General features: G+C 42.2%; 1 protein-coding gene across 5 annotated transcripts in view; it reads right to left on the minus strand.

Annotated features, from left to right (window-relative positions):
• Nucleotides 1-340: 340 nt before the first annotated feature.
• The window catches only part of UBE2V1 (ubiquitin conjugating enzyme E2 V1), a 31283-nt gene continuing 17908 nt past the window's right edge, over nt 341-13715 (minus strand). For 3 of the 5 annotated variants that reach the window (XM_067708438.1, XM_067708439.1, XM_067708441.1), the window contains 3 exons: nt 13247-13395; nt 3395-3520; nt 341-2116 (listed from right to left, as the gene is read on the minus strand). In XM_067708438.1, coding sequence (XP_067564539.1) covers nt 1970-2116; nt 3395-3520; nt 13247-13395 — 422 coding nt within the window. In that variant the 3' untranslated portion in view covers nt 341-1969. The remainder of the gene's footprint in view (nt 2117-3394; nt 3521-13246; nt 13396-13715) is intronic. The other 2 variants (XM_067708440.1, XM_067708437.1) reach the window with 2 other exon arrangements.

Below are 13715 nucleotides of genomic sequence, written 5' to 3' on the forward strand. Positions count from 1 at the left end.
TTTCTCTCTTGTTACATAAATACTCACGTAATTTCTTTGATTTTGCCTCTTGGACAATAAAGCCTAACTATTTGGGAATTCCCTGGCGGTCCAGTGGTTAGGACTCCGCGCTCTCACTGTCGAGGGCCTGGGTTCAATCCCTGGTCGGGGAACTAAGATCCCACAAGCCGTGCGGCACGGCCAAAGAAAGAAATAAAGATAAAAAGCCTAAATATTTACTGACTTGGGCCCATCATAGGAAACGTTTGCCGACCCCTGCTTTAGGAGGTCAAATTGAATCCCAAAGACATTAAATTCTATTACTGAATAAATTATATGCCAAGAGGAAGAAGAGCACAGCTTCTTAAATATTAACGCACACTTTTTATTATATTAAAATCAGGCAATGGTCTGACAATAAAAAGTCTAGCTATGGAATACTGTTATGTTAAACTTTACTTACAGGATGTTAAATCCTTAGAGCTAAGGTTTTCCCCAGAAAAAGATGAATGGAAACATCAATTGCTTTTCAGACTTGATAGCTGCTGCTTCAAAAGGTGGCTTTACACAAACACTAAGTTAAAAAAAAAAAAAAAAAAACCTTAGAACACAATGAATTGCTTTTATTTCGGTATGCGTCCAACATCTCAGCATTTAGTGGTCCTGAACAGAAAAGTGGAAAAACGCAGCCATTGGCCAGGAATTCCGGGGATCTGCCGTGCACACCGAGTTCTTTCTTATCCCTGCTGAGGACCGAGAGAAGCAGCAGCACCGAAACCAAAGTGTGCACTGAGTTCATGGTTCTTTTTGTTCCAGTTGTCAGATTCCAAACTAGACTCAAATGGATTGCAAGGATGACCAAATGAGAGCCCTGTTTAAAACTTCTTCAATTTTTAAAAGCTAAAGCAATTACAGGAAAAGAAAATTCATTCAGAGGGATCGTGTGTGCTTACAAGTGTCTTCTGTGGCCTTTCTCCAAGTTTAACCACCAAGGACTTTGAGAGCTGGCATGTCTGTGACCCTGGTGACTGTTCTGTTCACCTTATCAAAACCTGAGCTAAGTAAACGTATCAGCTGATGATGACAGCAGAGGGTGGCAGGGCTGAGAACCCAATATTCATTCCCCAGGCTGGTGGGGAGTAAGTAAGTGTGGTTCCAAAACTAAATGAGGGAGGTCAGATATGCTTTCCAACCTTACCTGATGGCTTCTGGCCAAAGCAAGGAAGTGTCATGGAAAGTGTTGGGTGGTGATGGTGCAAAAAGGGACTTGAGGAGGAGGAAGGACAAAGCAGCACCCCTCGATTAAGGTGGAGGGAGAAGATATGGGGAAAGCCCTGAATTCCTCACCAAAGGCCAATTTCAGAGGGGAGCCGAGGGGGTTACAATCTATGCTTCAGCCAAGGGTGGTAATGGAGAGTGGGAAGAGGATGGTGGCTTGGAAGGGGGTCAGCATTTAAGACTTAAAGAAAGAAACCAGGGGTGCAGACGAAGCATCCCCCACACCCAGCAGGAGTCCCACAGGCTGTGACCTGAAACCCTTACATCTACTCTAAGAAGCCACCCCAAGCTGGAGGGCTGTTGCAGGGAGGGAGGAGGCAGGGGGAGGGGAAGGGGAGAAGGCAGAGACCCCAGGCCATGTAATCAGCAGCAAGGTGATTGCGTGGTGTGTCTTTTCACAGTTGAGTTAGATGTGCCCCACCGGTTATGATGGGAATCAATTTAAATATACTTTCTTGATCCCAGAAGTTCAACTATGTGGACAGTGGTTACACTTGACAGGATGATTTGTTATAGCACAACTTATATATTTCAAATGGACAAAAAATTAGTATCATTTACAGTATCTTAAGATAAACTGCCTTTGAATGGGAGCTTCCTTTCCAGTACTTTGAGGTCTACAAGACGTATCTAGAAAATTTACTACTGTGGAAAATGAAGACTGCTTAAATCGAATGGGGGGTAGGGGAGGGCCTGTGGTTTTTCTTTTTGATTAATTGCTGTAACACTGTCCTTCAGGAGGCTGAGGGAGTTTCATATTTTCTTTAGACATCATTAGGCGCCGAAGCTCTTGCAGGACAACTTTGATGCTATATGAATTCTGCCATTTTGCTAGCACTGATATGGCTCTTGGGTCCACCTACAGAAAGGCAAACAAAGAACAAAGTACTGTCAGGCTCTCAAACAAAAGAAAAGTTGTATGCTGGAGCTAAGCTACAGCAGAAACGTGAGTAAAATGCATTTTTCAAGTTGAACATGCTGGTCACACAGTGGTATCTGACATGCAGAATACCCACAGGATTCCCTCTCTCCAGTTAGTCTGTTTTTCCCTTTTTGTGTCCCAAACCCTCACTGTGTGGGAGAAGGAAATTATGAATAAGTAAAGCCACCTTTAGAGAAATGGCACTCACACTTGGTGAGACTCAACCCAACTGGCTCTGAAACAACGACCTGAGCTGCCCCTGGGCTGGCTGCTGCTACCGCTCAGGGCCTGTCCTCTCTCAACGTTACGCCCGGGTCGTGGACGATGAAGAGGTACAGGGCAGTAGGGAGAGCACAAGCAACGGGTGGCGAGGACCCAGGCTCTGATGACAAGGGCCTTCCTCAGAGTCATACCCTCTCAAGTTAGTGTAGCATTCCCCAAGAAATTTCCCAGAGTGTGAGTTGAGTCCTGGGTTCAGGACTTCAGGTGGAACTCAAAGACAACACTAAACACTGAACACAGTAACAAGGCTCATCTCTTTTCAATTTTCTTACAAGTCTTCTGAATACCTCAAAACAGAAGGCTTACTAGCTCATGCAATGCTAATATGCAGCACCCTTTAATACTTGCTGATCTCCCCTCTGAACAAGAGAGCAGGCCTCAGAGGCTCAAAAACCTTTGGCAAGCAACATACGGAGGAAGAATTTACCAACTTTGCTTTGTTTTTGTAATATTTATCATTGCTGTTACTGCCTTCTTATGACAAATGAGACTGGTTTCCATTTATGGCAATGCAAATGGTGGTAAAAATAAGTTAAAAAAGCAAGACCATTAGAGGAAAAAAATAGTATGTCGTCCCCAAATAAGGCTAATGAGGTAAAAGTGTGACCTTGGGCAAGATCTTTCACCTCGGTTTCCTCACCTCTCTACCTCTTGGGTGTATATCAGGAGGACTGAATGAGCTCTTATCTCAAAGTGACCGGCATAGTGCTGAGAAATACAGGCCAGAGTAAATGCCACGTAAGTTGTAGTTAAACACAATTGGGAAACAGGCCCTCACCCCAAATCTGCACATGTTCATACTGCAATATATTTTATCATCAAATAACCAATTAACATATGGACTCCGGCCCAAAGTGCCCCTGATAATATTAAAGTACAAAGCATTTTTCAGAGAACCCCAGAGAACAAGTAGGGGCAGGAAAAACAACTTACCACTCCATTAGAACTATTAACTCCATTCATATTAATTTTTGTTACAAATCTTACAAAGGGGGGTGCTTCTGGGTATTTAGGTCCACATTCTATTTTAAGGCTGTATATTCGGTTTTCATAAATTGTCTGGAAAAAAAAAGGGTACAGCCATGTCAGGCAATTACAAAGAATTCAAAAAGGTAGAACTTCTGAAACCTCATTTATTCCTGACTGCAGAACTGGTGCATCTGCTTCCATTACACAAAGTCTACTTGTTATTTGATAAGTTAGCAGTAATTAGTCCTTACACTGGTGTATATGAATCCTGGCCTGGGGGGGAATATAAAGAAGGTGGAACATTTAAGCTAGTTATCACTGAAGTTTCATGCTAGTATTATTAAGCCCAATCAGATGGACTTGTTTTTATGTGAATTTTTCTACGCTCTGGGAAATGGTGTGTAAGAGGCATTCTTCATTCTGGGAAGGCACACCAGATGTCTACTCATGCGGGGATCATCAGCCAGTGCATTAAATACCACCATGTACAAAGCACAGAACAGGTAACTCTTGAGAGAACTTCAAAACGAAGCACAAGTTGGGGGTGGGGGAGAGACAGGAGAGTCACTTCCCACTTCGTCACCACTTTGGGGCTGTGCTCTGTGAAAGGGATCTCAGCTGTAGGTGCGATCATCTCTCCCTGCTGTTTTTACGATAACCTGAGAGATTACTGGCATTTAGTATGTGAGGTGGGGAGCCAAGGATGCCAGACCTGCACCGGAAAAAAACAGTCCTTCTCCAAATGCCAACTGTGCCTCTGTTGAGAAACACTGGAAAGGTCCGATCCCCTAAAGCCAATGAACTTTTCTCTTTAACTTCCACCCAGTGAACAGCAGAACGTGCTGATTTTCCCAGGCTGTTCCTTCTGCCTAGAGTGCCGTGCCCCCACCTGAACTACTTCACAACCTTCAAGACCCAGTTCAAACATCATATGAAACAGAAGGCTACTTCACAAGTTTTCTGTCTTATATGAAGTTGCATTATCATCATTTGCATGTCTGAAGACCACAACAGGGGGTGACAGCTCCCCATCAGACTGGCCCCCTTGAGGGCAAGGACCACCCTTCTCTGGGTTCCCCTCTCAGGCACCAGTGCCCCTTCCTCACTGCATGCTGCATGAGAAGTTGCTCCTCTGTAAACAGGGACATCTAGCGGTCTTTGGGGGGAATAAATTAAAGAAGATGTGATTTAAATGCTTGAAAACATTATGTCTAAATAGTGGCCCGTCCCTAATTTAAAAACTGGGACATATATTAATATTTTAAAATTCAGAAGGCAGTCTTAATATACGCATAGAAACTTTTCACATCCACTTAACAGGGACCCCAGCCTATAACAAAATCAAAAATCAATTCTGGATTTCCACCCACCCTCAAGATGCCCCCCTCTCTTCTTCCCTCATAAGTAGCAGCACCATCCAGCAGTTAAAGCAAAAACCTAGCAGCCAGCCACGACTTCCCTCTTCCTCACCCCTTACCTCTCAATCGTCAAAAGGTCTCAGCTTCTACCTCCAGAAGAGATCCCACACCCACCCACTTTCCTCCACCACCGCACCTCATCTGAATCACCCCAAGTCTCTGCCTTCTCCCTCGCTCCCCTAGCATCTGCTCCCCACACAGCAGCCTGACTGACCTTTCAAAACCAGAAACCGTTCCTGTGGCTTAACCCCTCCAATGGTTTCCTGGTGACCTAAGAAAGGAAGCCCCAGTTCCTGGATCGGACCCTGTGCACCCCTGCCTTTCTCTCCGTTTATTCTTCTCCCTCCTCATCCAGCCCCAGGTCCTCTCTCCTCGGGGCCCTAATACCAGCTGCCCCACCGCACACTGCAGCTCACTCCTCTCAGCGTCCTCCTGAGCCCTCGTCTGAAGACTGACTCCTAGTCCTGTGTCTGACACCCCTCACTAAACTCATAACAAGGAGGGCAGGGGCCTCAACTGAACTGATATTCAGCTGTTTGTTGAATGAATGAATGTTGCTCTTTACGCTTTTATAAAAGGAACACCTTGTTGCAATTAAGGAGTTTCCTCAGAGAAACAAAAACCCACTCAGTAAACATAACAAGCAGGAAGCGGAGTGGCACGGTTTCTGTACAGATTTATGGAAAATATGGTAAAAGGTCCAGCCTCAGCGCCTAACACAGTCTCACACTCAATAAATATCTGTTGACTGCATGGATCCCAAATTCATCTCTGGGTGTGTCCTGCATTCCTGCTCACTGGCTTTGTCACACAATTCAAAGACAATTTCTTACATAAAAAACTCCCTGGGGGCTCACAGTAATTACCAAAATCACAAAGTCTGTTAAAATATTTGACACTACATTTTGGAGGCTCTGATGCGCCGATTTATTCACCTGCCAGCATGGTTTTTGGCTTATCAGTGTTGATAAGACGTCACTGATCACTCTATTAACAACAGCATCAAAATGGTTAAGAAGGTAAGCAGTTTAGTAATAGGACTCTGATCATTACATAGATTAAATCTTAACGTTACTCTTGACACTATGAAAGTCTAATATAAGAACATGCATGCTATGACTAACTTAGAACAAGAGGAATATTGAATTTCTCACCACTTATGTTCAACTGGCAATTTCATTGGAACACAGTGAAAAGTGCCTCAAGCCAAGTGAGCAGAGACACTGAAGGGTCACTAAACAGCCCAAAGCAAAACCGTTATAGAAAATGAGGTTCTGGTTTTCTTCTCTTTTGTTTACGAGGGCTCCAAGGACCTGCTAAAAAGGTTTCATTGAAGAAAGGAAATGTGCCTGAAGGAGAATTGCTAGAACATTCTGTCTCCGTGAGGAACACTGCTCTCTTTAAGATTCAATATTTGATCATGGAACAACTTTGCTGTCATGGCTTGAGCTTCATGGGGCAACTTGGCAGTGCCTATCAACATGTTGAAACAGGAGTGCTCAGACCAGCAAGACCATTTCTAGGAATTTCCTACAGACGGACTCGTACAAAAAGGTGAAGCACTGTTTAGTTATTTTTGATACTGCAGACAATCTAAATGTCCACCTGCAAGAGACTGACTAAACAAATAAGGCATACTCCTGTAACTGCATACTCTGTAGCCTTTTCAAAGGCTGAGGCCCCCCCCCCCCACACACACACGCATGCACGCACGCACGCACGCACACACCCCTGCAAAGGATGCCAAGACATAGCTCTTGGTATAGCCAGCAAGTTGCAGATTATGTACAACCTATAGAAGCAGACAGACACCTCCCACCAACTCTGGATATATTTATGTGTACATAGGCTGTTTCATCCATTGATCACTACATGCCCAGAGCCTAGAGATCACAAACTTTTCTTGGGCCTAAAATATATATGTGAGATAATCCTAGCCTGATCATGAGGAAAACATCAGACCAATTCAAACAGGGAGACAGTCTACAAAATATTTGACCAGTACTCCTCCAGACTGTCAAGGACAACAAAACCAAGAAAACCCTGAAACTGTTACAGGCACAAGGAGCCTAGGACATGACAACAAAACATAATGTGGTATATTGGATAGGATTCTAGAACAGAAAACAGACATAAGGTAAAAGCTAAGGACACCTGAATAAATTATGGACTTCAGTTAATAATGCATCAACATTGGTTCATTGGTTGTAACAAATGTACTGTACTAATATGTTAACAATAAGGGAAACTGGGGTAGGGTGGTGTATACCAGAACTTTCTTTCTATGCCACCTTTGCAACTTTTCTGTAAATCTGAAAGTATTATAAAATACAATGAATGTTTGCTTATTTATCTATTTATATTGCAGTATAGTTGACTGACAATATTAGTTTCAGGTGTACAACACAGTGACTCAATATTTTTATAGATTATACTCCATTTAAAGTTATTATAAAATATTGGCTACATTATCTGTACATACAATACACCCTTGTAGCTTTAGTTATTTTATACACAGTAGTTTGTATCTCTTAATCCCCTACCCCTATTTTGCCCATCCTCCCTTCTCTCTCCCTACTGGTAACCACTAGTTTGTTCTCTGTATCTGTGAGTCTGTTTTGGTTTTGTTATATTCATTTGTTTATTTTTTAGATTCCACATAAAAGTGTTACCATACAGTATTTGTCTTTCTCTGTCTAACTTATTTCACTAAGCATAACCACCTCCAGGTCCATCCATGTAGTTTCAAATGGCAAAATTTCATTATTTTAAAATGTATTTCTAAGATGTATGAGATATGAGAAAAGGAAAAAGGTATTGGCTGCAAAAATATGCAAAGCACAAAATCTAAATTAATATATAAAAGAAAGATGACACTAGGTGAACTAGTCAACCACTACTCAGTTCAAATCTGATAGTTACACAAAAAGTATGTTTAATGTGCAATGTGGGCATATGCTATGCTAGAATAAAGGATGGGCCCTCTAAAAAAGGGAGACCAGGTAGAGACTGAGAAGATCTCAACAACTTAGGACATGGACAGGTAGTAAATGTACAGGAAGAGGTGTGAGAGGAGATGCATCGAACTACTGTTCACAGTTAATCTGGGGAGGAAAGTGGGGATTTGAAAGTTCGGGAAAAGCTGGGGAAAAAAGACACCACGCTAGGATTTTTTAACAGAGTATTTAATATAGGGAATCGGTTAAACAGGTATCACTGGACTGAAAAAAGCTTTAGAAGAGGAGCCTGAACTAACACAGAGGTAGTAACCGCAGGGAGCAGGTATCACCTCTGGGTTAGCTAAGGCTTATCATTCCCTTTGTTCCCCCTTAAGGCTGGGGGTGCAAAGGAACAAAGCTGGAGTTGATCAGATCTAGAGGCTCAGAGGAAGAGGGCTCCAGAGTTGAACCCAGATCTCTAAGGAGGGGGTGCTGCGAGGCTGATGCTGGGGGTACCCCCAAAAGCTGGAGGCTGGAACCCACTGCTGATGCCAGGATGAAGGGCAATTACCAGAGTGGCACAGACAGAACAAGAGGCAAACAGGAAGGAACAAGTCTCTTCTCTCCCCCTTACAGGCTCTCTCCTGTGTCCTGATTGGTGGAGCCTAACAGGAAGCCAGCTGACAAAGGAAAAATGTAGTTTGCAGAGTGCCAGCCCCAGGATCCAAAGCAGAGCAGGGGAAGGTGGGCTTGGAGCTTACTAACCAGCACCTGCACACACCCCTCTGAACAGTGACAAGACACAATTTTCCTCTGTACAAAAACTCTCTTCCCATCAGTCAGGGTATCCTTCTGAGTGAGCCATAGGTCCCTCTGAAGGCAATATTAATTATTCATTTCTCTAATTCAATCATAGTGCCACCTGAATATTCTACAGCCTAAAGACTAAACTGCTGAGTTGACCACACAATCCTAATAGAAAATAAAAAGGTGAAAGGAGGCATTTGCTTCTTCCCATTTGCTTTCTGTTCCCACCAATGTGAGTCTGGCACGAGGCCCTCATCCTGGCAGCAAGAGCTGTCTCTGGTCTCCAGCTTCTGGCCTTTCAGTGCTCCTCCAAGCAGCTCTGCTGGGCCCCACAGGAACTAACAGCAGAGGGTATCTGTCCTCCAAGTGTTAGGTTTCCAGGGCCCCAGCCTCTCCTGACCCATCCCCCCAGACCCAGGCGGTGTTGATTGCTTTGTGTTATCTTTGTGTTCCACCAGCGTGCTTTTTTGGCTTTTTTCAGTCCAACACCTATTTGATCAACTTCCTATATTAAATTCTCTCTGTTGAAATACCTAGTATGGTTTCTCTGCCTGACTGACATAAAGAATTAAAGGGAACAAAGTGAATTGCTTACTCTGTACTGTTTGAAAAACTTCACCAGAATATATTCATTTATCAGACATGTAACTTAAAGCTTTTAAAAAAGAGACGGATCAATATGCACTGATATGGAAAGATGTCCACCATCTGCTAAGGGGGAAAAAAAAATAAAGCTGCAAAACATTAAGCATAGCAAGGTCTCATTTTTATTAAAAAGGATATGTACTTGTTTGTGTACCCACAGCAAATGCCAGTAGAAACACACCACACACCAAATGATCAGTTTTTATTCTGTGGGGAGTATAATGAAATGGGGAAAGGATCACTTTCCTTTTACTTCACACACTCCTGGAATTCTGTTTGTCCTTAAGCATGCATACAACACTTTTAGATAAGTATGTGTATAAATACACACCTACACTCTAACCCACACATAAAAACACTATCTTGGAGAACCCCAGAGGTATTAACAGTGCTTCTCAACCAGGGTAATTTCTGTCCCTGTCCCACTCCTGAAGTGGTGGGAGTCAGGCAACACCTGGAGACACTTATGACTGTCACCACAGGGTTGGGGAGGTGCTTCTGGCATCTAGTGAGGAGACACCAGGGATGCTGCTGAACATCCTCTAATGCAAAGGACAGCTCCAAAACAAAGAATGACCCAGCCCAATATGCCAATAGTGCCAAGGCTGAGAAACTTTGCTCTATAACCTGGCTAGTGTTACCACCTCACGGTCAGAGTAGAAAGACTCCACGTCTAATGCTGTGGACAGTCACATGTTTGCCAGAATTTTGCAAGAGGCACTTGGATGGGAAGCTTTACTTTTAGGTTTGGAGGACTTGCTTTCAAAAAAAAAAAGATATATATATATATTTTTTCAAATAGCTAACACACACATATGATTAAAGCATAAAGAGTACAAAAATACAGTGAAAAATAAGCCTCCTTTCCACCCTGACCCCAGCCAGCAATCCCTTTTGAAGGTAACTACTGTCATCAGCTTCTTTTATGTTTTCCAAAAGTATTCGAAGCACAAGTATATGTCTGGCCTCTTCCTCTTCCCTCACCCACCCCCACCCCAAGTGACAGCACAGCCTGTATACTGCTTTGTACCTTTTTTCACTTAAATATCATGGAGATCCTCCATTTCAGCACGTATAAATCTCTCTCATTCTTTTGAAAAGCTAAACAGTATATAATATGGTCCACTGAAAGATACTGAGGTGCTTTCCAATATTTTGCTACTATTGAAAACACTGCATGAAATAATTTTGTACATACAGGCTTTTGGGCAATACATTCAAGAAAAGCTGAGTAAATTCCTAGCAGAACTGCTGGATCATATGGTATATGCCTTTTAAATACTGGTGGAGGATTTTAGGTAATACAATAACAAAAATACAACAGGGACGTGAGTTACTCAGAGCTCTATTTAGATGCTTTAATAATTAGCTTGATATTCCAGATGCACAGCATATACCCTGTATGTTAATCATAAAACAGATTGGTCACAGTAAGCACCTAGAAGCAGGTAGCTCCTTTTATGACTTTGCTTTTAACCTTGGGGAGCCAGGCCAATAGAAACTATAGGGGTAAAAAGACACAATAACAAGTATTGGTGAGGGAGCAGAGAAACTGATACCCTCACGCATTGCTGGTGGGAATGTAAAGTGGTGCAGTGCAGCCACTTTGGAAAACAGTTTGCCAGTTGTTTAAAATGTTAAACAGAGTTATCATATGATCCAACAATTCCACTCCTATGTATATACTTAAGAGAACTGAAAACATCTGTCCACATAAAAACCTGTACACAAATGTTCATAGCAGTATTATTCATAATATGCAAGAAGTGGAAAAAATCCAAATGTCCATCAATTAATTAATGGATAAACAAAATATGGTATATCCATACAAAAGAATATTATTCAGCCATAAAAAGGAATGAACTACTGATAAGTGCTATAACATGAACGAATCCTGAAAACATTATGCTAAGTAAAAGCCAGTCACAAAAGACCACATATTAATTCCAATTACATGAAATGTCCAGAACAGGCAAATGCATAGATACAGAAAGTAAACAGTGATTGTCAAGGGTGAGGAGTGAGCGGGTGGAAGGCAGAATGGGAGTGACTGCCAAAGGGTATGGGGTTTCTTTCTTGGGTAATGAAAATGCTCTGAAATTAGTGACAGTTGCACAATTCTGAATATAATAAAAACCACTGAACTGTATACTTTAAAAGTATATCCTATGGTTAAGTGAATTCTATGGTTTGTGAATTATGTCTCAATTAAAAAAAAAAAAGGATGTAAAGGACATATGGAAAGTATCTTGCATACTGTAGCTACTCATTAAAAGTTAGCCCCCTTTGGAAAGAGGTAAACTGAAACTCGGTAACCTAAGATGTTTTAGGTGGAACAGCATATTTTCAACAGAACTTAGTGTTCATTTTATTTATTCATTTGTTTGTTTAAGTATATAATTCAGTGGTATTTAGTGTATTCACAATGTTGTACGCTGGTTCATTCTTAGTTTGTTAGAACCTAAAAATCAGTCTGTTAACAAATCTGTTGAACATCTACCCCATTCTGAGTCATTTCTAGGTGCTCTGGAGAGTAAAGAGAAGGGAAGAATAGTTCTCATCTTCAAAAAACCTAAACCATTCTTAGGAAGATAAGAATGCAGTGAAGGAAGCCATCACTATACAGTGGACTTTCAGAGACAGCAAGAAATGATCTTTATGAAGAAACAAGCCTTCTAGATCAAGGTTTTTCCCAGTATTTAATAGATTCAGAAAACCCCGATTTTCCTAGATTAAAAAAAGATCAAGAAATGAGTAAAAACAGATTGAATATTTTTTTAAACCCCCCAAACAAAACTACAGGGTCACAAAAATGATTCAAAAAGTAACATTAAATATCAAAGCCAGTCATTCATCATGAGTGTTTATGACAGTCTAAGAGTCCTAACACTGAGCGAGCACCACACTCTTCCTTTTTTCAGACAGGGCCACATCCCATGTGTCTTTCTATCTCCCAGAGGCTGGTGCAGAGCCTTGCACGAGGTGAAAAGAATGACCGAACATCATCACCCTTAAGCACAAGCAGACACAGGAAAGGGCCTGCTACACTCAGGCAGAATCTCCTACCGCTTGTCTGAAACAAGTGTCACATTATTGGAATCTATTTCTTCACTCCTACATCAAATTGCTACTTAACACTAGATAATTCTATAGTGGGAACAGATGAAAACTCAAAATATAAATAGGAAGGAGACAATATAGCACAGTGGTTAGGAGCACAGGCTCTGGAGTGAGACGAGGTTTGGGAATTATCGGCTATGTGACTTTGTACGAGTACCCTGACTTTTCCAAGTCGGCTTCCTCATCTGTAAGATGGAACGCAGCTACGCAACAGGAGCACCTTACAACAGGCTCTTGTGAGAATTAAAGGGCATTTCTGGGGGGTTTACTATGTGCCACAAAAAAAGGTTAGCGGGCATTATAAGACTGGGAATGCTCGAAAATCACAGAGCTCTAAAAGAGGGGTCCTGTTCCCCATCCCCACTGTCTTTGTCTTCTTCGCAAAGGTCTCTGGGCCCAACAGAGCCTGGAACAGACCAGAACAGACCAGGCAGGCAATAACCCTTTGTTGAATGGCCCAATGAATTAGGATACAGACGCATGGCAGGACTGGGAAACAATGAATAAAAACCACAACCATAAAGGTTTTCCGAAGTTCAGTTGGACACTGTCTTCAGGAATGCTGGCTGTACCTGGAGCCTTGTTATTTGATAAGCCCAGGAGTTTGTTCTAAACTACGTGAGGGTACAATTACCTCTAACCTCACTGTCTACATTGTCATGTAAATTCACACTATGAGACTAAACAGGTTTTTGCTTACCATTTAGAGGGATTAAACAGCATCAGAGGAGGTTCAAATATATAAACTGAAACTGGTCAAAAAAGAATAGCCACATTTCAGAAAATATACCATTGGTGAGCTTTTTCCATGATAAGGCTAATATTTTTTAAAAGGAGGCACAGTGAATTTAAGACATTGACATTTATAGCGGTAGCTCGACGCTTACTCTTGGAGGCCCAATTATCATCCCTGTCCATCTTGTAAGTGTCATGTCTTCGTCATCTTCTAGACCCCAGCTAACTGTGCCATCTCCTACTCCTTTCTGGCCTTCTTCGAGTTCTTCCAACAGTCGGAAATTGCGAGGGACTTTTACTCCTAAAATAAATGGAAAGAAATTCAAGATACTAGCAACTCCAGGGGAACTTGTAAGCCTAGAGCTAGCTGCTCATTATCACTAGGTTAGAATAAAGATGCTTATGTGCTAAAAACTTCTGTAAGTTGTCGTACCTCAAGCTTGCTGCTTACGAAGCTATCTGTATTGACCAGCACAACCAGAAGGAAGGGGCACGTGGTTTGTTACAGGTGAAGTGTCGACTACACCAGGGCTGGATGACCAAACCTAGAAAGACACCCCACCCCCATCCCTGGAGCTTTGACGAACTTCATAAAGGGTTTACAAGCCGAAATGTTGATTA

Source organism: Pseudorca crassidens, chromosome 15, assembly GCF_039906515.1.
Source record: "Pseudorca crassidens isolate mPseCra1 chromosome 15, mPseCra1.hap1, whole genome shotgun sequence".
Lineage (NCBI taxonomy): Eukaryota > Metazoa > Chordata > Mammalia > Artiodactyla > Delphinidae > Pseudorca > Pseudorca crassidens.